Below are 23,458 nucleotides of genomic sequence, written 5' to 3' on the forward strand. Positions count from 1 at the left end.
TGTTTGAAATCTAATTCCATCAACTCAACAGTGTTGCAAAAATGACCAACTGAAGGTCAGAGAGAGAGAGAGAAAATAGCTATCCGTGGACAAGGTCCCATGTGGATTCCCATGCTGTGCTTCCTAGATTAGTATTAGCAGGGACAGTTTAACGTGCCCATCCGATAACACTGTCTGCAAAACCGTAGAAACCAATCCAAAAAAAAAAAAAAAAAACAATGAGGAGGAAGACGGCAGACTGCGTTACAGACTGCCGCATAGCTTGCTGCCATCACCGAAGTCTTTAAAAATGGTGGCAAAATGCATGGAGGATGTGCGCAGCCTATGAGCTAACCTCGCCGCCACCGATCCACTAGAGGACAAAATCGAGATCACCAACGCCGCTTTCAGGAAGAAGATGCACAAGGAGTGGCTGGATTTCATCAACAGGCCGGTGGATTATGTTGATCATGGTGCCAACTATTGGTCAAGGAAGGAATTGAAGGATAAAGAAGAAGAATCGAAGGACGAAAATAATGATTGTATGGATAACATTGACAATATATTTACAGGTGACTCTTCCTGATCCAGATGTTGTTCTAGTTCTATTAAAAGGTACTTTTGATTCTCTCGAGCACACCGACGTTCTTTTTTGTCAACTGTTAACATGTTGTGAACATTATCCACACAACCAGCATTTTTGTCCTTCGATTATTCTTATTCATCCCTCAATTCCTTCTTCGACCAACAGCTGGCACCAGCGTCAACAGAGTCCACAGGACTGTTGATGAATTCCAGTCACTACTTGTGCATCTTCTTCCTGAGAGCAATTTCGTCCAACGAAAAACCTTCAGATGGTATGGCCATGCAGCTTGAATGAGTGTGGTTCCTTCTAGTATTAACCAACTCCAAGTCATAATGTAAGCGTGACACTGACGTCGTGTGTGAACAAAGAGATAGAAAAAGGTGTGACGTCAGGTGACATTGTTAACGGCAATCGAGAAGGGACTCTCTCGTCTGGCAGCTAAGAAACATTCGCTGTTCTCGTTGAGATCACATTCTGGTGCCACGACAAGGAAATGATCAACCGGCGCGTGCGTTTTCCCGGGGCCCTATTTCTGCTAAAAAGTGGCATGCGGCGAGAGATGCTCTGCAATGGACGTCCAAAACTCAGGAAGCGTAGCAGAGAGTAGCCAACTTGAAAATACGCGCTTACAAAGTCAGGAAGATCTGAACCAACTTGAAAATCATATCCACAAAATGAAGAATGAGCTCAATGGAAAGAAGTAATTTCAGATTCATTAAAAATATAGTTTTAAACCAATTTTCAGTCATCTGTCGCAGCATGCCCATCAGTTGTGCAGCAGTAGAGCCGCGATGAAAGCACATCCGCTGCTTAAGCACTTGCTTGGCGAGGCCCCAAAAATGAGAACTAGAAGACAACAGAAAATGTTCCTTAGCTGCGAGACAAAGAGAGAGAATCTACTCGCGACTGCCGCCGACAATGTCACATGACGACACGCCGTCACTCCTTGCCCACAAATGCCATCAGCGCTACGCCCACATCATGACTTGAAGTTTGATTCAGAAGTACAGTTATATTTTGTATCAAATATAGTGTTCCATCTTACTGATCTTTCAGTATAATTATCTCTGATCGACTGTCGACCCAAATACTGGCCCCTGAGGTCCATGTGGGCGATCAAAAAATGTTTGTATACTATGCTTGTTTTGCTGAATAAAGAATTTGAATTAATGACTTTATAATCTCTACCCCACAAATATTCAGTCCACACTTATTTGAATTGATAATTGCTTATGAAATGCTAGCTTGCCTTACACGTTGTTTGAAATCTAATTCCATCAATCTAGTTATAAGCAGAATACAGTGAAATATACAGTGATGGTATTATCGCAAGTGATATGGATAGTATTATAATACTGAATGCATTAATAATACTGATTGCCTAAATTTAATAGATTTACAGAACCGGTACAACCCTTACAAAGGCAGAATAGCATTGGAAATACTTGAGTGGTCAACCGATGCATGTTTTAAAACATTTTACCAAAAGATTTACAAGAAAATACCTTACTAATTCACATAATCTTACTATATTCTAATACATGAAATTATTCTTTCTGAATCATTTTGAGCCAGTTAGTATCATTTTATCGCGGATTGTCATGCAACATGTTTGTCATTTTACAATCTGGATCTTCTTTGAAAACAATATTCGGACGGAAGTACATAGCACAAATCACATTATTGTGAAGAAAATGTAAAATTCTTAAAAAGGTAATACATTCAAATTCAACCAAACTACTACGATTCACAGAAAACTTTTCACTGAAGCATTCAATCGAAAATTAAACTTTCAAAATGACTCGAGCCAATCAAACACAGCGAAAAAACGTTCAAGTTTATTTTACTCTGGAATAATGGCAACAACTAATATTTTTATGTACAACTCGACAAGTTATAAGTTTTATGAATCTATTTCGAATAAACTTGTCCAATAATATGTGTGTACACAGAAACAAAGTAAACGAATATTCATTTATTTAGTAGTAAAATTCTAGTTGAACGCATTTTCGTTGTGCTCAATTTAAACGAGCACTTTGTATTACAGCTGAAGATGTTAGAGCATAAAATAAGACATTAAAAATAGAACATAAAAATTAATTAACAGTGTGAAAGAAAGAATACGAACCTAGCCATGAGTCAATTTTGTAAACTAAAAACCCCTTGTTGAAGAAGATTCTTCAGAATAAAATAGGAAAATTTGTAATGAAATAACGATTTGAGCTTGGAGTGAATAGTTGAAGAACTACAATTAAAAATCGTTTTATGCGATTTAAATTAATTGTTGCACTTCTTATGTACATTTAACTCCTATTATAAAATAAGTGCAAGAGTTTGTTTCAATCAAGAATCTAGATATAATTATCTAGTAATCTAGTTATCTATTATATTAATTTGAATGCTTCCAAAATGAAAAAATCGTCTGTGAAATGAAATCAATCAGTAACTTGTCCCCTACACTAAGACATTTGTTATCGATAATAATTGATAACAATAAAAGGTTGGATAACTTTTACTCGATAAATGTAACTAAAATATATATATATATATATCACTTATTTACGAAAGATACTTAGTTAAGAAGTGTTGAAAATAACAATGATGTGCAGAAATGTTGTCCAATCGAGTGTAGATTCCTACAATTTCTGAACAATGTCGTATTTCTTCTTGAAATCGATGGTGGCATCTTTTTTTGGATCATACTTCTTACGCAGGGCCAGCTTCTCTCTCAGCTCCTTAGCAGTCATATTCAAATTGAGAGCAGCATTCAAGTTTTTGTTGTTCTGATTGTTTCCGGATTGCATCATATTCTGAAACCGAAAGTAGAATAAGAGGTTTTATCGATTTCAACAATTTTTGAGACAATAAATATTAGATAACATTGTTTTACTTAGAAAAGTGGTTATTCCTGTACTGATTACAGAGCGCAAAATTCAATTTTTCCACTGTATTGAAAAACGGAAAAGTCTTTATGAATTTTGAATTTTTCATGACTGATTATTACATTATCTGTCATTTCCACCGTCTTCTAGAAGTTTCTAAATGGAGTGATTGCAATATTCGTTATCAGAAACGAAAATACTTCAAAATCATTCCTTTTGATTCCATTAGCAATTAGAAAGATAAAATTAATACAAGATTTCGCTTGAAAATAACAGAAGTGTCGTCGGAAGTAATAGGCCTATTTGCAGCTGGGTGCTAAAACTAAGTCAATTTCAAGGTCAATTGAAATTGGTAATTCTTGCACTAAGCCATATTCGGTTTAATATACTGTTGCATAGATCATTTAAAACATGTTTCCTTTGTAAATTATCAACAAAAATTGACTGCCGAAGGCAAAAAACGAATGGAGCCTTAAGGTTCCAACTACACAATAAATTTGTACCTTAATGGAAAAACCATATACTCTATTCTCTTTTAATTCAAAATAAAAAAACTTGAAACTCACACATAAGTTATGACACAGTTAATATCTGTGTCACTTGAGAGTGTATTTACGTTCCGTTTGCACATGAGTTATGACACAATTAAGTTTATGACACACTTTTATATGATTAATGAATAATGAATTTATTGCCAAATACAATAAATGTTTATACAAAAAAAATAATCATTATATTACAATAGTTTTTGGCGTGACTGGAAAAAGGAGCCTTGTGCTCCAGCCACGAGTTCTAAAAATAAGAAATACATTTTTTAATCTAATAACAACAATACAAATAATACAATATTCTGTTGATGGATGATAATCTATGGATGTTGAATTTTATCAATAGTCAAGTACTTGATAAACAAAATATAGATACACAGAAAAATAATATAAAAATTGTCTAGTTTTAATAATTTTTACACAATTAATATTGCCAAATTGTGATGATTTAGCCAACTCAATTCTCAATTTTAAAATAATAGTTCTGTTTTACTCTCAATTTGTTTTTTGTTATTTTATTCTTAATAAAGTATTCCGGAATTTTATTTAACCTAGTAGTTTATTACTCTGATATTCAAATTGGAGTTTACTAGATGTTAATGAAGTAAAATTAATATTGAAAGCATTTACTACAGTTGGCCGTAATTATAAGGGAGTGTGCTACGGGTAAATTGATGTGTATTTTTATTAATAAAAAGAGTTAAATTTGTCACAAATTATGGATTATATAATATGGATACGAGTAACTGAGTATTCCTAAGAGGAGCACTTTTGCAAAGTTTCATGAAATTTATTCACTCATTAAGCTGCGTTATAAGGAGAAGTCCTTTTCTTTTATGGTAATTTTTTATTGTGTCATACATTAGTCATACTTTAGTCATACATAGACATCTCTAGATATTAAGTGAGTTGATTTAACAAGGGTGAAGTCATTAATGTTACACAGCCATTCTGTACATGTTTAATTTGAAATATTATTGATCAATCGTTTATTGGATTGTTCAGTTGTAAAATGGTCTAATTGCATTTTAGAATTGGGAACAATTCAACAGGAATCAGAAAAACAAAGAATTTCTATGGAATCATAAATTAATAATGGCACAGAGATCTTTAAAGGGGAAAACATAAGAGGAAAAGTACATCCGGGTAAAGGTGATTTAAAGCTCTATGATTCATTATGATTGTCGAGATCTTGACTTAGAATGAGATAATTCAGAGAATAATTTTCCTTAGAAGATTTCAAACAAATTCATGATGAGAACAATATTACTCAACCTGAGGAAAACATTTTTGGTTAAGAAAGGTTGATGAACCTGTAGATAATAATGATTAAGAAGACATGAGATTGTCACTTATTTATTGAAAATAATCAGAAATCACTTTCTGTTGTTCGCCATTGTTCAATCTATTTCCATTGAGGTCAGATTAATTGTGATTGGTAATAGTGTAACAACCTGAAATAGTTTTATGTTAACAAGTTAATTGGATTATAATAAAATAAAATAATTTTAAAATATACGATTAAATAAATAAATGGTTGTGATAGTTTCAAGCATTTTTATTCAATAATTGGATAATATATATTATGTACCACATTAATTTCATTACTACACTTTAATACAGTAATACTTTGTAGAAACTGAAATACTTTTAAAATGAACGCAACATGTAAATCTGAGTTCCGAAGGAAAAAAGATTTCATGTACACCGAATTTAGAAAACTAGTCCATAAATTACAAAAAAATTCATACGGTAGGTTTATAATAATTATGTTGTTTGAAGCAATGGAGTTGCACAAATAACTAGCCTTATTAAGTACGTTACACCACATAAAGTAAAATTAAAAAGACCTGCCCTAAAACGTCTGCTCATATGTTCAAATGTGTTTTGTGTAACAAACATACACCAATATCCCCGTTGACTATCGCTTTTGTGTATATCCTGGTTTCATATCCTAATTTACAAAGTAAATTAACAAATTTACTCATTCTACGCTAACAGTTCATCAACATTCTTATGTATACAAAGTAATGGAATAAATTTGTATTGACACTTAATTAGCTAAAATTAGAGTGGACTGATGACAAATCAGTTTGGATACTCACTTTTCTCTTTGGGACTACTAAAATTAAAATTATTGAAAAGAAATAAAGTTATGAAGTACTCTTTCGCATTCCATCAAATCACAACTAGTTTCAACACATAATAGCCATTTATTTACACTTGAAATGGACTCTTATGAGTTGAAACTACTTGTGATCAAATAAAATAAAAAGGTATTCCATAATTATATCTAATTTTTAATATACTAATTTGAAATAAAGAGATGAAGAACAAAACATTGACATACCATCAATGATTGTAGTGATATAACAAGAAAATAAAATCATATCTTTGCATTTCTATATGAATATCACATCAATTATTCTGAACGTATAAGCTGTTTAAAAACTGGAAAGGACTACAATCAAATAGTTCTGGGTTTAGCAAAACAAATCGCTCAGCTGCTATAAGTCAATATATCCTTCAATGATTAAATAATTAATGTTCATAGTTGAGAATGAATGTTTTGTTAATAATATCTCTACATCGTTGAAACATGATCTGGCAACGTTGCAGAGCTAGAAAAGGATGGCACTATCTGCTTTGTCGAATGATAGACAACGGTATCAACACAAATGTTTCTCTAATAATGCCATTATTATTGAGCTTATAATAAGCTTCCTACACATTTAAAGGAGCTGGAAGTAGGTAATTTTAAGAGAACCATAAAAAATATTTTAATAGAAATATGTCCATATAGAAAAGAGGAGTCTCTAATTTGAGGGTATTTTGTTTGCTGTTTGTATTTTTATTTCTTTGAATGTAAATACTTTTTATTTAAACTTGAATTTTAAAAAACACTTTTGAAGTGAAAATACACTTACTTTTGTAGTGACGATCGTTTCGACCTATTGTTGGTCATCATCAGACTGTGGGAAATTTCTCAGATGACAAGGCTATGTGTGGTAAGGGATGAAGGTGGTGGAATAGGTTGTGGTGGGGGTTGGGTTGGTGGATACTTAGTGAGGCGGTAATTTTGAACTATGGACTATTTTGTCAAAGAGTGTGTGGGAAGAGAAATTTACTTGATCATTTAGGAGACTGTTTTGTGTGGTTGCAAATTTCGTATTGTTCCAATACATTGAGTTTTCTACTTTTTTGTGAGATATGGAGGATTTCAACTTTTTATTTACCATGTTTAATTTATGACGATGCTATGCATTTGTATAAATGTTTTTTTGCAATAAAGAAATTTTGAATCTTGAATCGTGGACCTCACTATAGTATTTTGTAAAATTTTGTCTGAAATCATATACCTCATCTGCGAAATCATTTGGTTCAGGACTGGAACTATCTGGACTGTGCTTCCTGTCGCTTGAAGGAGTAGTTGCACCGCTGCTTCCTTTGTATGACACCTGAAACGATGCAAAAAAATTATTAATTTATCCATAGACAATAGATACAATTCAGGTGTAAACAACAGGCATTTGCCCAAAACTGTTTTCAACCTTTTTTTCAAACCCAAATGGTTTGTATAAATATTTTTGGACAAACAATTTTGTGAAAATCTATAAGACATAATCTCACTTGGACTTTTAATGTTACCTACATTTGGGAGAGAAATAGTACAAGGTATTATTAGTTTTTCTCTCCCGATCTGTGTGCTTCATTGTAAAAAAGAATAAATAAAGAATGAGAATAAAGAATGATTAAGATGAACCTTAATTTAAAATAAACAGTCCAGAGGTTATGTTGAGTTCATGATTTGATTTACACACAATTTCAAGTCCAAAAAAGTGATACAAAACAGGCATTTGCCCAAAACTGCTATCAACCTTAATTTAAAATGAACAGTCAAGAGGTTATGTTGAGTTTATGATTTGATTTACACACAATTTCAAGTCCAAAAAAGTGATACAAAACAGGCATTTGCCCAAAACTGCTATCAACCTTAATTTAAAATGAACAGTCAAGAGGTTATATTGAATTCATGATTTGATTTACACACAATTCCAAATCCAAAAAAGTGATACAAAACAGGCATTTGCCCAAAACTGCTATCAACCTTAATTTAAAATGAACAGTCAAGAGGTTATATTGAGTTCATGATTTGATTTACACACAATTCCAAGTCCAAAAAAGTGATACAAAACAGGCATTTGCCCAAAACTGCTATCAACCTTAATTTAAAATGAACAGTCAAGAGGTTATGTTGAGTTCATGATTTGATTTACACACAATTCCAAGTCCAAAAAGTGATACAAAACAGGCATTTGCCCAAAACTGCTATCAACCTTAATTTAAAATGAACAGTCATGAGGTTATGTTGAGTTCATGATTTGATTTGAAGTCCTGAAAAGTATCAACTACAATTTTGAATTTGTCTGGTTAATTAATTTTCAAACACAAAACCGAACAAGTTGTGGATCAATACATTAATATTTTCAATAAAAACAATATAAATCCTTGTAGTACCCTTCATTATTAAAAGCTTTAAAATCATTCAACAACTAATAAAGGGTATTATTTTTAATAATAAAGGTTTTTAATTATATTATTTACAGTTTATTTTTTGGTTTAAAATAATATTATTTTTAATAATAAAGGGTACTACAAGGTTTTTATATTGTTTTTATTGAAAATATTAATGTATTGATCCACAACTTGTTCGGTTTTGTGTTTGAAAATTAATTAACCAGACAAATTCAAAACTTGATGCTTTGGATTTGAAATTGAGTGTTGATCAAATCATGAACACAACATAACCTCTTGACGGAGAAAACCGTGAAAAACATGGTTTTTTAGTAATTATCCGCCATTTTTCTCAATAATATTACGGAGATCCTGAAATTTTCCCAGAAATGAGACTCATGTCAGTTGATAGGGCTTATGAATAGCTATCCATTGTATAAATTTGAAGAAAATCGTTAGAGCCGTTTTCGAAAAAACCGTGAAAAACATGGTTTTTAGTAATTATCCGCCATTTTTTCCGCCATCTTGAATTGAATTTTATCGAATTTCTTATTGACGGTTCCTCATGGTATAAGGACCTTAAGTTTAAAATTTCAGGTCAATCGGTTAATAATTAGGAATGGAGTTATCGTGTTCACAGACACACACACACAGACCAACACCCAAAAATCATGTTTTTGGACTCAGGGGACCTTGAAACGTATAGAAAACTTGAAATTGGGGTACCTTAATTTTTTTTGGAAAGCAATACTTTCCTTACCTATGGAAAGTAAAAATGATTAAATGAACTAAATAATGCTGAATAAATTATAATATTCTTGATTGAAGAAAGATAATTTTAAAATAGTTGAGAAATATTTTTATCAAATGGAAAAATTATCACGGAACTGAATAAATTATCATATGGGATACAAATTCGAACGTGAACTGAGTTTATTAACATAAGTGAGTTTTTGATCTTGGAGAAAACAAATAACAGTTTTTAAGAGTGAATTATGATTCAACTGTGAATTGTGATTCAACTAGAAAAGGTGACATCAGATACTTGTGGATGAGAAAACTGCGTGAGGTCTACTGTTCACAGAACTACTAGTACTATGTTTCCCCCCGACCATACAAATATGTATCTGTAAGCTAAAGTTGAAAAAATTAATCCCGATATCTAATACGATTTTCTTTGAAAAGCCAGGTTTCTATGTAAAATCTGAAACTAACTATAAAGCGGAAAACACTACAGAAAATTCCTGATATTTCTTCTTTATGGTCAATTAACAACTAAAAATACTCAATTACTAAACCACCATCGTTACAGCAGCATTGAGCATTCTTTCTCAATGAATGAGTTTTATTCTGTGTGACGTAATCTTACCAATCACATGATCTCTACTGATTTCTTTATCCTACGCTTCATCATTGAGTCATTGCTTGCCAATGTCTAGATTTTATACTTTTTATTGCTCGTCTATAAAATCGTTAATTCATGTTCAACTTATACTGTGAATTATTCTTATATTTTAGCCTATTTAATTCAATTCAAATCTCTGCAATATACATTGCACATTAAGGCTGTTCAATGGCTAAAAATAAACTTTCTACTTGTGATATTTTTTAAAGTTTTTCGATTTTTATATCATCAAGCTATCAAAATGAAAAACATTTTCTTCCGATCATTACTTTTTATAGCAAAAAATAACTCAACTAAAAGTTACTTTTGGTTATTTTTAGTAAATTGAATAACTATCTTAAAAATTGATATTTTCAGAAAATGTTTGTTTTACTAGATCAACAATACCATGAAAAATCCATCCTCTAAATCTCATGAATTTATTATATCTTACCGAATTTGAAATGTTCTGTCCAAAAAGAACTCTATACTCTTTATTAAATTCTATACTCTATGGTGGTGAGAAGCATAGAATAGGGGAATGGATTTTCCTATGATGCGATGAGAAAGGCAAATGTTATGATATTTAAATCTAGTATGCTTATTTTGGTTGTATCAAAATATTGTATACAAGGGTAGCCACCAATTTAAAATAAAAAAAAAAAACATGAGTAATTCCCGGTTTTCCAGAGTAAAATTTAAAATTTTCCAGGTAGACTATCCGCGGTATTTGAGAAACAAGATACATTCGTAAATAATTTATTATGGAAATCTTCAGTTTGATCTAACTAGCTGATTGCAACTCTCACCAGCGGGCAAGGCTTGATTCCTTTTGCTGGTGATGCCGGATTACCATTGAAAATCTAATTAAGATTTTGTTATTATTTATGCTTAATTTTTATTTTAATTATTTTATACTTTTGATTATAAAATTATGTATTTTCTTTTATTATGTTTTGAATATGTATTTATTTTATGGCAAATAAATGATTTGATGATTTGATCTTCCATGACGAATCGCGAATACATATTTGAATTTCCAAATATATTGATAATTTTTGACATGAAAAGATTATTGATTCTTTTAGATATTTTTTAAGGTTAGGTACTGTAGTTCAAAAAACATTGCCAATTATTATTGCTAGCCATCAAGTTTTTTTTTTTGAGTTTATTGTCACTGTACTGTACACTTCTTTACTAAATTAATTGAAATTTATGAAAAATTCAAGAGTAATTGGAAAAATTCATGAGGAATTCACGGTATTTTTTTCCAGTTGGTAAAATCATGAGGAATTCGAGGTTCTCCCGGTTTTCCCGGTAGGTGGCCACCCTGTGTATATTATATATATTATTTTTTATCTCTATTCTGTATCTCTTTTATTTATTTCAAAAAAAGGGTACTGAGATTTTTAATTTCTTTCTTTATATATATATATATATATATATATATATAATATATATATATATATATATATATATATAATATTTGGTTGTATTTTGTTTATCTTTGGTTGTGACAAAATTTATTTTGTGAATTTATTATATCTTACCAAATTTGAAATGTTCTGTCCAAAAAGAACTCTATACTCTTTATTAAATTCTATACTCTATGGTGGTGAGAAGCATAGAATAGGGGAGTGGAATTTCCTATGATGTACAGAGAAAGTACACAAGTTAAATGTTATGATATTTAAATCTAGTATGTTTATTTTTATGAAATAGTTTTTTAATAATACAAAATAATATTATAGGTAAGTTATTAGATAATTCAAATAACATTCCGAATAAGCAGTTTTACAGAAGTGGCTCATCATGAAAATAATTTTCATTCATTAGACACAGTGAATACGAGAATAAATCTTACGTCATTCCACCTGCTAGTTACACTGACAAAGAATAGAGGAAGAAGGATAATACTGTGAGAGAGTATTGAACAATTCAAGGGCTTCGTTTGGAGGTCATTCGTGGGAATTATGTGTGTCAGCAAGGATCCTTGTTTTGCACTTCTGCCAAGAGTCACGTTGGCTTGGCTCATCGTTGAATAAAGTGGAACCATAAGAAAACATAAAAAACTGTTCCGCAAGGATCAGGAAGTCTAGAAAATGAGAATCCTATCGTTATAATGGCAGTGGATAAAGATAGAATAATAGCGAAGCCGATTCTCTTCATTAATTAATTATATTTCTACACTGTCAAAAACATAATTGGCATCGTTGTGGACCTAGAAAAGGATAGTACCAGCGGCTTTGTCGAATGATAGACAAGGATAGCAAAACCAAAGTTGAACAAATACTGTCATTATAACGTGGACCTCACTATATCAATGTAATCTTACTACATAAAAAGAAAAACCGATACGGAATAGACTGACTCAGAAGATACATAAAATAATTTAAAACAAAGATAAATTAAAACATAAATAAGATAGATAAAACAAATTGAAATGGAAACAAATGGTATTCAATGAGAAGGAAATTAAGATGCATACGATAAAACAAATGGAATGGTAGAATTCAATGAGAAGGAAATTAAATTCACATTTCTAAACCCTCAGGAAAATAATACCTGAAAATTTATTTCACAGTAAATGCATAGTTCTTGAACTTGGGATACAATACGGTTACACATTAAATTGAAAGAAAAATTACACACTAAATTAAAGGGAGAATTATCATGATTTAAACCAAAATGAATATACTGGATTCATCAATCTGTACCAATGAATGATGACAATCGAAGAATAAAATTTTTCACAGAAAATGCATAGTTTTTGTGCTTGGGATACAATGCTGTAACACATTACAGAAGAGGATAAATTACACACTAAAGTGAAGGAAGAAAATTACCATGATTTGAGCTAAAATAAATATTCTGGATTTATAAATCTTCACCAATGAATGATGACAATCGAAGAATAAAATTTTTCACAGAAAATGCATAGTTCTTGAGCTTGGGATACAATGAGGTTACACATTAAATTGAAAGAAAAATTACACACTAAAGTGAAGGAAGAATTCTTCATGATTTGAGCTGAAATAAATATTCTGGATTCATCAATCTGTACCAATGAATGATGACAATCGAAAAATAAAATTTTTCACAGAAAATGCATAGTTCTTGAACTTGGGATACAATGCGGTTACACATTAAATTGAAAGAAAAATTATACACTAAAGTGAAGGAAGAATTCTTCATGATTTGAGCTGAAATAAATATTCTGGATTCGTCAATCTGTACCAATAATAAATGATGACAATGAAAAAAATAAAATTTGGAGTACCATTAAATCATGATTGATAGAGTATTAATATTGATAATTATTATAGAAATAGGTAGTACTCCTTGTAAACGTTTTTACATAAATAGAAGTGGTTTCAGCACTCATATAATTTATAATGTCTATGTAAAAAAGTTTAAAAAGGGTACTAATTATTTCTATAATAATTAAACAATTCAATATCTTCTTAAAATGTATGAAATCAGGGCTACTTGTTTTTATTTATAAAAATATTTTTAATCTCATCTTTTGAATCTAATTCTTTGATCTACTGAAATGCTTCATATTTATACTAATTATACAGAATAATATTATAGATTTTTATCAAAATGTGTGAGTCACAGACTTGATCTTAAATAATTATTAATATTATCTAATGAATTATTTTAATAGGGCTCCTTGAATTGTTTATAAAATAGAGTTATATTACCATTTTTGAAATTAATAAAAATACAAATTATCTTTATCTATATCTTCTATATCTATATTATATCATATTATATAAAAGCGAAATGGCACTCACTCACTGACTGACTGACTCACTCACTCACTCACTCGCAGAACTAAAAATCTACCGGACCAAACACGTTCAAACTTGGTGGGTATGTTCAGTTGGCCCTTTAGAGGCCCACTAAGAACGGATTTGGAAAAATTTCCAAAGATACGCCCAAAATCTGCGATTTTCCAGCGTTTTCTCAGCTTTATCGAGAACAAATGAACAGAAAATGTTCAAATTTACTACAGAAGCTCAACTAGGGTGTAATACTGTTGTGTTAGAAGGAATTTGCAATAACGTCAAAGATACGCCCAAAATTAGAGTTTTTACAGCGTTTTTTTTGCTTTTTCTCAGATTTATCGAGAACAAATGAACATAAATTGTTCTAATTTAGTACAGAAGGTCAGCTAGGGTGTAATAATGTTGTGTTAGAAGGAATTTGCAATAAAGTCAAAGACACGCCCAAAATTAGAGTTTTTTTGCGTTTTCCTAGTTCTTTCATCAAGTAATAGACAGAAAATGTTCAAATTTTACAGATGTTTAGCTAGGGTCTAATAATTTTGTGATGAGGTGACTTTAATATTTCATCAAATATACGCCCAAAATCAGCGTTTTTCCAACATATCCTAACGAAGTTTTCCACCCTGTACTAAATAATTGAAATTAATCGAGCGAGGAAGTACTTTGACTTTCTGATGGAATGAAGCATGCTCAAATGAAAAATGCAGGAGATCTAAGCGAGACCGCTGATCTCATTTTTTGACGATCCAGTCGAGGGTCCAGGGGGCGGATAAAAAATATTTTATTTTAATATAAATTTGTATTTTTAATCTATCTATTATTTTATTAATTTCAAAAAAGTGTACTATAATTCTATTTTATAAACAATTAAGTAGCGCTATTAAAATACTTGATTAGATAATATTAATAATTATTTGAGAACAAGTATATGACTCACACATTCTAATGAACATCTATAATATTATTCTGTATAATTACAGAGACGCATTTCAGTAGATCAAAGAATTAGTTTCAAAAGATAAGATTAAAATATATTTATTTCAATATAATGCCTTACGGACAAAAATTAATATTTACTATTCTAAATTTATACAGACTACTCTTAATGATCATCTGTGAAGAAGGATAACATGTCTCTAAGCGATAACAGACTCATTCAGGCTTAAAGTTGAGCATCGGACTTTTGCACATTGTTAACATTTTTCCAAGATTTCGATTTGAACACTATAGTGACGTTATAATGGCAGTGGAGAAAGATAGGAGAACAGCGTTGCCGGTTCTCTGCCTTGCCACTGCCTTCTATAGAATGAATATAGCTGATACCGGTATATCTGATGTAAGATTAACTGTTCATTGTGGTAGGAAATACAGTAATAAATTATACATTTTATTCTTCAAGAAAATATATTTTTCAATGATTAAATACCAAATTTTCATATTCTGTTAATTAATTATATTCCTACATAATATTAAAATATAGTATATTTTATATTACTTTTAACACTCTAGAACATGGTACGCTATAGTGGAGTAGGTCAATTTCCACACAGAAAACACTTAACATGTAGAGGACACATTATAAGATATTAATGAAACTAGCAATTGTATGTAATTGCAAACTATCAAATATTTTCTGTAATTGATGTAGTAGTTTTAGTTTTTTTTGGAAATAAATATTTTTTATCTCTTTTCTGTATAGGGCTACTTTTATAGAAATAGAAAGAAAAATAAAAATCTTAGTAGCCTACCCTTTAGTTTTAATTCATAAAATCATATGAATACACTAACATATGATAAAAATAAGAATCTTCTAGCGTATTTATTTATTTATTTCATATCACTTGAAAATGGCATCAATGTCCGAAACATATTGTGATTAAATTTTTCAAAAAGGGTACTAAGATTTTTATTTTTCTTTCTATAAATATTTTTAGTTATTTATTATTTTACTTATATAGGCCTACACTATATTCCTTCATAAGTTGACGCAATCTAACCATCAAGTGCTCGTCATAGATGGAGATAACAGAATTACATTGTTAAAAAACGATCTGGCAACGTTGCTAGAAAAGGTTATTGCTCTCTGCTTTGTCGAATGATAGACAAGGATATCAAAACCAATGTTAATAAAATATTGCCATTATAACGTGGACATCACTGTAGGAAAAATAGTTCCTTATACATTTTAATAGAGTACTTGAAATACTAAAAACTATCTAGCAACGTTGTTAGAAAAGGTAAGCGCTATCTGCTTAGTAGACAAGGATAGCAACACTAATGTCAATCAAATACCGCCATTAGAACGTGGACCTCACAGGAGGAAAAAGAATTCCTTATCCATTTTAATAGAGTACTTGAAAATTTGGGAATTCAAAAATATTCAATTTTAGATCAGCGCCTATTTTGGTACCTATGCCTATTAGAAAAATAGCTCCAAACTTTTATTTATTTAAAATTGATCAAAAATGATTCTCAAGTAATTTGAAAGCCATACAGGTTTTTGTTTGAATAACGTCCTTAACGTTATCAAAACGTGACAAGAATAATGCCAGATATGTGTGTTTCAATAACATATCATCATTGCCCATTGCTAATCAAGGTTGTACTCTGTAGTATTAATTTTCTAATTTTTCTTGAGCTGGCTGCTAATGAACGTTTGAAGTATTATCTGATGGGACATTTTTATTCATGAAAAATATTGTCAAATGTGATGAAATTATCAGTTTCTTTGTAATGGAGGCGTGTCACTTACCTTGATATTTTTCCTCAATAAACCACTTCTTAGTATTTTCCTTGTTACATCTTCCACTAGTGATTGGAACCATCATACCGATTCCGATCATGACTAAATTCAATTCAACTATGAATGGCCTTTCAATAGAGACCAGACCAGACATAAAACTTTACTCTAATAGTACACTAGTCTGATGATCATAACTAACTAAAACAACAACTAATTTGAAATTGTTATTCTGAAACCGCGTATCTTATCGATTGATAGCTTATCAGCTCGAACACAAAACCAATTCGCTTCCCAAATCAAGTTTGTGGTTCGGTAAACAAGACTTTTCTTGCAAGAAGAGGTAGTGATAAAGAAAACCCTTTCTAAACGAAACCTTTCATGCAAGAAGAATTGTTGACGAATTTATCCTCAAATATTCATAAATTTATTTTCTACAAATGCTGGAAAGACTCACCCAAAGATTAAAGCTCAACTTTTAAAAAAGTAAAAATTATAAACAAAGTTTTTCTTAGAAATTTATTTCAATTTGGTAACTTGATATAGTTTAGGTCTGGATATATAATGGATTAACATTGGTATTGCTAACCTTATCTATCATTCGACAAAGCAATTAGCGCTATCCTTCTCTAGCTCCACAACGTTGTCAGATCGGTTTTTAACAATGTAGAAATATAATTAATCAACAAAATCTCAAATATGAAAATTTATTATTAAATCATTGAAAAATGTATTTTCTCGGCGAATGGAACATAATTTTTATTGATTGGTTGATACAATAAGTACATAATCAAAATGATAGGGAGAGAAAAAATAAGGTAACCTTGTGCTATTCCTCTCCCAAATTTAGATAAGGTTACACATAGTCCAAAATAGGTTAAGTCTTGTAGTTGTACAGTTCACGAAATTTTCAGTTCTTAATTACTTTCAAGATGTTGATTTTTAAATTTAGATGTTTCAAAACCAAATTATTATAATTTTTAACTATAAACTGTTAATATTACATCAGATATAACGGTATCAGCTATCTTCTATGGGATTTGGTTAGATGTTATTTAATAAACTGCCTGCTCATATTAAAGAATGTGATATTAATATTTTTAAGGTTTGTGTCAAAAAGATTCTAATTGACTGCTATCCATATGGTTATGAGGATTTGTGGTGATGTCTTTGTATTTTCTTAACTGTGATATACTTGTTTTAAAAATGTTTCTTATATTATATAGAATTTGCATATTTTTGTCTTATTTTTGTATATATTACGATGTGACTGTGATGACTATTAACGTTTATTGTTATATTTTAGAATTTTTATTGAATTGTTGACTTTGTCTTGCATTTTTACTTTCCTTGCCCTATTACCATAGGTAAGGAAAGTATTGCTTTCCAAAAAAAATTAAGGTACCCTAATTTCATGTTTTCTATACGTTTCAAGGTCCCCTGAGTCCAAAAAAATGATTTTTGTTTAAAGTGTTCTGACAGTGAATGAATCTTGAATCTTCAAGTCATTGGCAAAGCAGAGAATTTAATGTTATTACTTTGCTTGCCCTATTACCATAAGTAAGGAAAGTATTGCTTTCCAAAAAAAATTAAGGTACCCCAATTTCTTAATTTCTATATGTTTCAAGGTCCCCTGAGTCCAAAAACATGATTTTTGGGTGTTGGTCTGTGTGTGTGTGTATATATGTGTATGTGTGTGTGTGTGTGTGTGTGTGTGTGTGTGTGGTGTGTGTGTGTGTGTGTGTGTGTGTGTGTGTGTGTGTGTGTGTGTGTGTGTGTGTGTGTATGTCTGTGAACACGATAACTCCATTCCTAATTAACCGATTGACTTGAAATTTCAAACTTAAGGTCCTTATACCATAAGGATCTGACAATAAGAAATTCAATAAAGTTCAATTCAAGATGGCGGAAAAAATGGCGGATAATTACTAAAAAACCATGTTTTTCACGTTTTTCTCGAACGTGAACGGCTCTAACGATTTTCTTCAAATTCATACCATGGATAGCTATTTATAAGCCCTATCAACTGACATGAGTCTCATTTCTGGGAAAATTCCAGGAGCTCTGTAATATTCTTGAGAAAAATGGCAGATAATGACTGAAAAACCATGTTTTTCACGGTTTTCTCGAAAACGGTTTCAACGATTTTCTTCAAATTTATACCATAGATAATACCATAGATAATTTATACCATAGGCATTCATAAGCCCTATCAACTGACATGAGTCTCATTTTTGGGAAAATTGCAGGAGCTTCGTAATATTCTTGAGAAAAATGGCAGATAATTACTAAAAAACCATGTTTTTCACGATTTTCTCAAAAATTACTTGACCGATTTTTTTCAAATTCATACCCTGTATAGTTATTTATCAGCTCTATCAACTGGCATGAGTCTTTTCCCTGGGAAACTAATGGGGTCCACCCCATCCTTGAGAAATGGACGTTGTAACCTCCTTCTAGTGCATGAGGTAGGTAGGTAGAGCAGTTTATAAAAAGAACACAGTCATTGTCTAGATATTTCATCTGTAGAACAGCTGTTTTGACGACTTTTGAAAAAATCATAGAATTTCACAATTTACACAAAGGAAAACGTACTCTGAAAACAATTATATATACACATATAAAGTAGTCTGATCGTAGTTGCAAATATTTTGCCGCCAATCGTCATTATGTTATTCCCCTAAATTATTCTCGTCTAAGAATGAGGCTTACAGTTCAATGAGCAAGGAAAGTTGTGTGAGTGTACCACACCAGATTTTTTTTAACATTGAATAGATATACCGGAATCAGCTATTTTTTATAGAAGACAGTGGCATGGCAGAAATTCGGCAACGCTGTTCTTCTATTTTTCTCCACTGCCATTATAACTTTGTCTCAATCCAATAGAGACACAAGAGTGGTCACAAAGATATTTAATCAATCAGATTGGATAAGTGAGGATCGTTTAAGACTCGTTGTACAGCTTAGGCCCCATTTATACTCTTGAGTTGAGATTGCGGGAGAAATTTGTTTAAGTGAAGGTCTCTTAACACTTATAGCTACGCTACACTGAGATACATCCTAGCTTCCAATATTAGATTCAAGCTGTTCCATTGATATTAGGAGCTTGGATTAAACATCGAAAAAAGTTAGAAAGTTATCAAAATGGAAAAGTTTTTCAGGAAAGAATTTTTCCCCGATTATTACTTTTTAAAATATGAGCACCTGAAGTTTCAGTTTTTTATACAAATCATTTCAAATTAAAGTAACCTATCAGATTCCAAAAATTCAAGTAACAAACATTCGGTAAAAGATAAATTCACGAAAGTTTGAAGAACAATTCTTCATGGTATTGTTGGTTGAATAAGAAACAGATTTCCTGGAGATATAAATTTTTGAGAAGCTATAACCTACTCAACGGTCATCCATAAAAAACTTAATATTATGACTGTTTATGCTTTGTATGTGTTTGAATGTCTGATGTATACCAGAAAAAATCTTTCCATCTTACCCACAAATAGTAATATTCACAATCATTTTACAAGACAAGCAGAAGCACTTGGATTATCACAGTGCAATTACCATTTAACTTTGAAAAGTTTTGTTGAATTTGGAAAGAGGTTATTTAATAAACTACGGTACCTGCTAATATTAAAGAATGTGATATTAACAGTTTTAAGTTTCCATTAAAAAGATTCTAATTGACTGCTGTCCATATGGTTATGAGGATTTGTGGTGATGTCTGTGTATTTTCTCAACTGTTTTAAAAATGTTTATTATAAATATTATATAGAATTTGCTTATCTTTGTCTTCTTTTGTATATATTACGATGTGACTGTGATGACTATTAATGTTTATTGTTATATTTTAGAATTTTTTATTAAATTGTTGATTTTGCTTTGCATTAAAGTGTTCTGACAATAAATGAATCTTGAATCAACTTAGGTTATTTTTGGCCAATTTTTGAAAATGGAATAACTTTCTCAAAATTTGATTTATTTTCAGGAAATATTTTCCTTTACTCAATCAACAATACCATCTAGATTCTACCCTCAAAATTTAATGAATTTATCTCTTACCGAATTAGAAACAATGTCCCAAAAATTGAAACTATTCGCTCAAATCTCAAAAGTAATAATCGGAAAACATTTTTTCCTGAGAAATCTTTTTCATTTTGATATAGGCCTAATATATTTGATGAAGTCTGAAAATATATTAAATGAATTTATTATTTAAGATTAATAAGAAGAGGTCTAAAAAGTAGAAAAAATTGAAATAACATGAATTTTACTCATAGGGTAGGTACTACTTCAATCTAGACTAAAATATTATATTGCACAAGTTTTGTTTGCCTTTCAACAAAAAAGTTTTTTTCTGAAGTGATTCATAATCATTTTCAAGTGGATGAAGTAATATTTATTATTCGAAAACGTTGAGGAAAGATATATGTTCTAGAAATCATTGGTACACTCTTTATAATTTTTTATATAGGCCTAGCTTAAACACAACCAGTTCCAGAATTTTCAAGAATCAAAGTGAATTGTTATTTTCCGTAAACAAATATTTTACCTTTATTCAGCAGCTGAATTATTTCATAGGCTATTTCTAATGTAAAATATTAGGGACGATTTACATTATATGATATAAGTTATAAGTAAACATTTTTAGCATCTGGCTTATTTCACATTAATAATATGAAATGAGCCAGCTGCTGAAGGTAAAATATTCACTGAAAAGTGACAATTCACTTAGACACTTAAAAATGGCATGAATGCTGAAACTAAAATAGTTGCATTTACATTAAAAAGTAAAGAGTATTATATAGTGATTTCTGTATAATAAACAGTTCATATTAAAATACTTAATCAGTGAATAAAATAGTTAATGGAAAGAAAGATTGCCGTAGCTATTTCTTTTCCAACAATTATTCACAGATTCCCTTCTTTAATTGGTTTTTAGAATTCTGAGGTAATAGGTAAGGTACCAATTCATTCTACAGCATTTATTCAGGATGAATAGAGTATAAAATATAGAATAGGGTGAGAGCATTCTCATCATGATAATAGGATTGACAAATTATTAACTTTTACTGTAATTTGTTTTTAACAAGCTTTCAATAATTTTTGTTATGTTGAATCCAACTCATATTTGAAGAAATAAATTAAATATGAAAGCATTCAGAAGAAAATGCTAATCAAAAATATTCGTAAAGATTCTAAAATATAGAACCAACTTATAGGCATATAACCTGTTGATTCATGCATGATTCGGTAGTGGCCTCTAGTATTGACTATAATTATGCAACCCTTGAAAATAATTCCTGATGGGGTTGGTCTTTAAGTGTTCAAACATGAAAATTGATAAGTGTTTAGTCTATATTATATATTGATTCTTTAACATCGTGCAATGAATAAGTTGTAACTTACCTCATTATCTAGTGACAGGCCACTTTTTTCAGACTTTTGAGAATGGTTATCCTCAATTTCAGTTCCATTTAGATAAGATCCTGGCCTTGGAGTCTTCATAACAACAACGTTTGGATGTGTGCTTTTTATCACTATACTTTTCGATTTGAAATAATTATCAGCTTCTTGATCGACCACGAGTAATTTGGTTTCATCTGGCATAGCTTTTATTCTCTGAACGACCTGTTTGTGATTTTCAGTAGCAATATTTACCCCATTAACTTCAATAATTCTATCATTTTCCTTGAGACCAGCAGCCTCGGCAGGAGAGCCCTCATCAACTTTACCTATGTATTGCCACGGTTTTCCTTTCTCAGCATGCAAATTGAAACCATATCCGTCGAAATCATCCCACTTGATGATATGGCAAAGCCTAATAACGTGATTATTTGGCGTAATCGAACCGTTCGACATTATTCGACTGATATCCTCGCGAATAATGAAATAATACACAATTCAACTCTGAAAACTACTGGCAACGACAATACCAAGAAGGAACGACCACACACCACTCAAAGCTCAAACCACTCCTTCAAACGAAAACAAGTGAATTTCAGAATCAAGACGCATATCACATGACTATTACCACAACAATTTCTTTAACAACTTTATGAAGACAAGATCTATTAAGGTCGATTTTACTTTCACAGATTCTCAAAAATTAATTTCATGAACTACTTTTCATATTTTTAATTCGGAAAGAGATAATTTCATTTATTTATGAATTTTATCCACACAGAAATAAAAAGCAAACATGAGAATCAAGTAGGCCGTGATGTCTTATCGATCAGCCATCAAAAAACAATAGATCGATCCATACATTGTTCGACCGATCCATAATATCGATATATTTGTCATTACATCGATCTATCGTATCGATCATTGATTTTTCATACAATGATCTATTCTATAGTATCGATTCTTCCTTGATTTTTTATTATACAGTTATATACTATTGATACTATCAATTGATATAAAAATATACTATTTACATTGATGTAAAAATGTATCGTATGGATCATTTAATTAAAAATAAGAGTCTATAGTGAGGTCCACGTTATGACAGTATTTGATCAACTTTGGTTTTGCTACCCTTGTCTATCATTCGACAAAGCCGATGGTACACTATCCTTTTCTAGGTCCACAACAATGCCAATTATATTTTTGACAGTGTAGAAATATAATTAATTAATGTAGAGAATCGGCATCGCTATTCTTCTATCTTTATCCACTGCCATTATAGCGTGGACCTCACTATAGTATGCTATCAAACACATTTTATAACAGAACAGAGACTTTAAAACAGTTTTTGCTGTGTGCTTGGAAACGCATAAAAAGTACAAATTTTACAAAAGCAATGTAATGAACTCAAACCCATTTTTTATTTTCTTTATATTATCACCATTTCAAACTTTTTCTATTCCATAGAACTTATTGATGTATATTATTTATGAATAATGTATTAAACCTTATAATTTACTACAATAACCATTTTGTTTATTGACTTTCTCATTTTCCTAGCACTATTTGTGTACCTGAAGAAGATGAAATATGTCCAAATGGATACTTACCTAGCTCAGTCGGG

General features: G+C 30.7%; 1 protein-coding gene across 1 annotated transcript; it reads right to left on the reverse strand.

Moving 5' to 3' along the window:
• Positions 1-1,486: 1,486 nt before the first annotated feature.
• Positions 1,487-22,423, reverse strand: LOC111043243 (Na(+)/H(+) exchange regulatory cofactor NHE-RF2). The gene is made up of 3 exons (XM_022328145.2): positions 21,835-22,423; positions 7,355-7,453; positions 1,487-3,375 (listed from the first exon to the last, which is right to left on the reverse strand). The coding sequence occupies exons 1-3, from the start codon at positions 22,285-22,287 to the stop codon at positions 3,202-3,204; spliced, it is 726 nt and encodes a 241-aa protein (XP_022183837.1). The 5' UTR covers positions 22,288-22,423; the 3' UTR covers positions 1,487-3,201.
• Between the last annotated feature and the right edge of the window lie 1,035 nt (positions 22,424-23,458).

The sequence above is a fragment of the Nilaparvata lugens genome, chromosome X, assembly GCF_014356525.2.
Source record: "Nilaparvata lugens isolate BPH chromosome X, ASM1435652v1, whole genome shotgun sequence".
Lineage (NCBI taxonomy): Eukaryota > Metazoa > Arthropoda > Insecta > Hemiptera > Delphacidae > Nilaparvata > Nilaparvata lugens.

Coding starts and splice junctions, on each gene's coding strand:
- LOC111043243 (XM_022328145.2), bottom strand. CDS start 22,287: ATGTCGAACGGTTCGATTACGCCAAATAATCACGTTATTAGGCTTTGC. Junction 7,454..21,834: donor GCCTGTCACTAGATAATGAG/GTAAGTTACAAC, acceptor GCATCGTTTCAG/GTGTCATACAAAGGAAGCAG. Junction 3,376..7,354: donor CAAATGATTTCGCAGATGAG/GTATATGATTTC, acceptor TTTCGGTTTCAG/AATATGATGCAATCCGGAAA.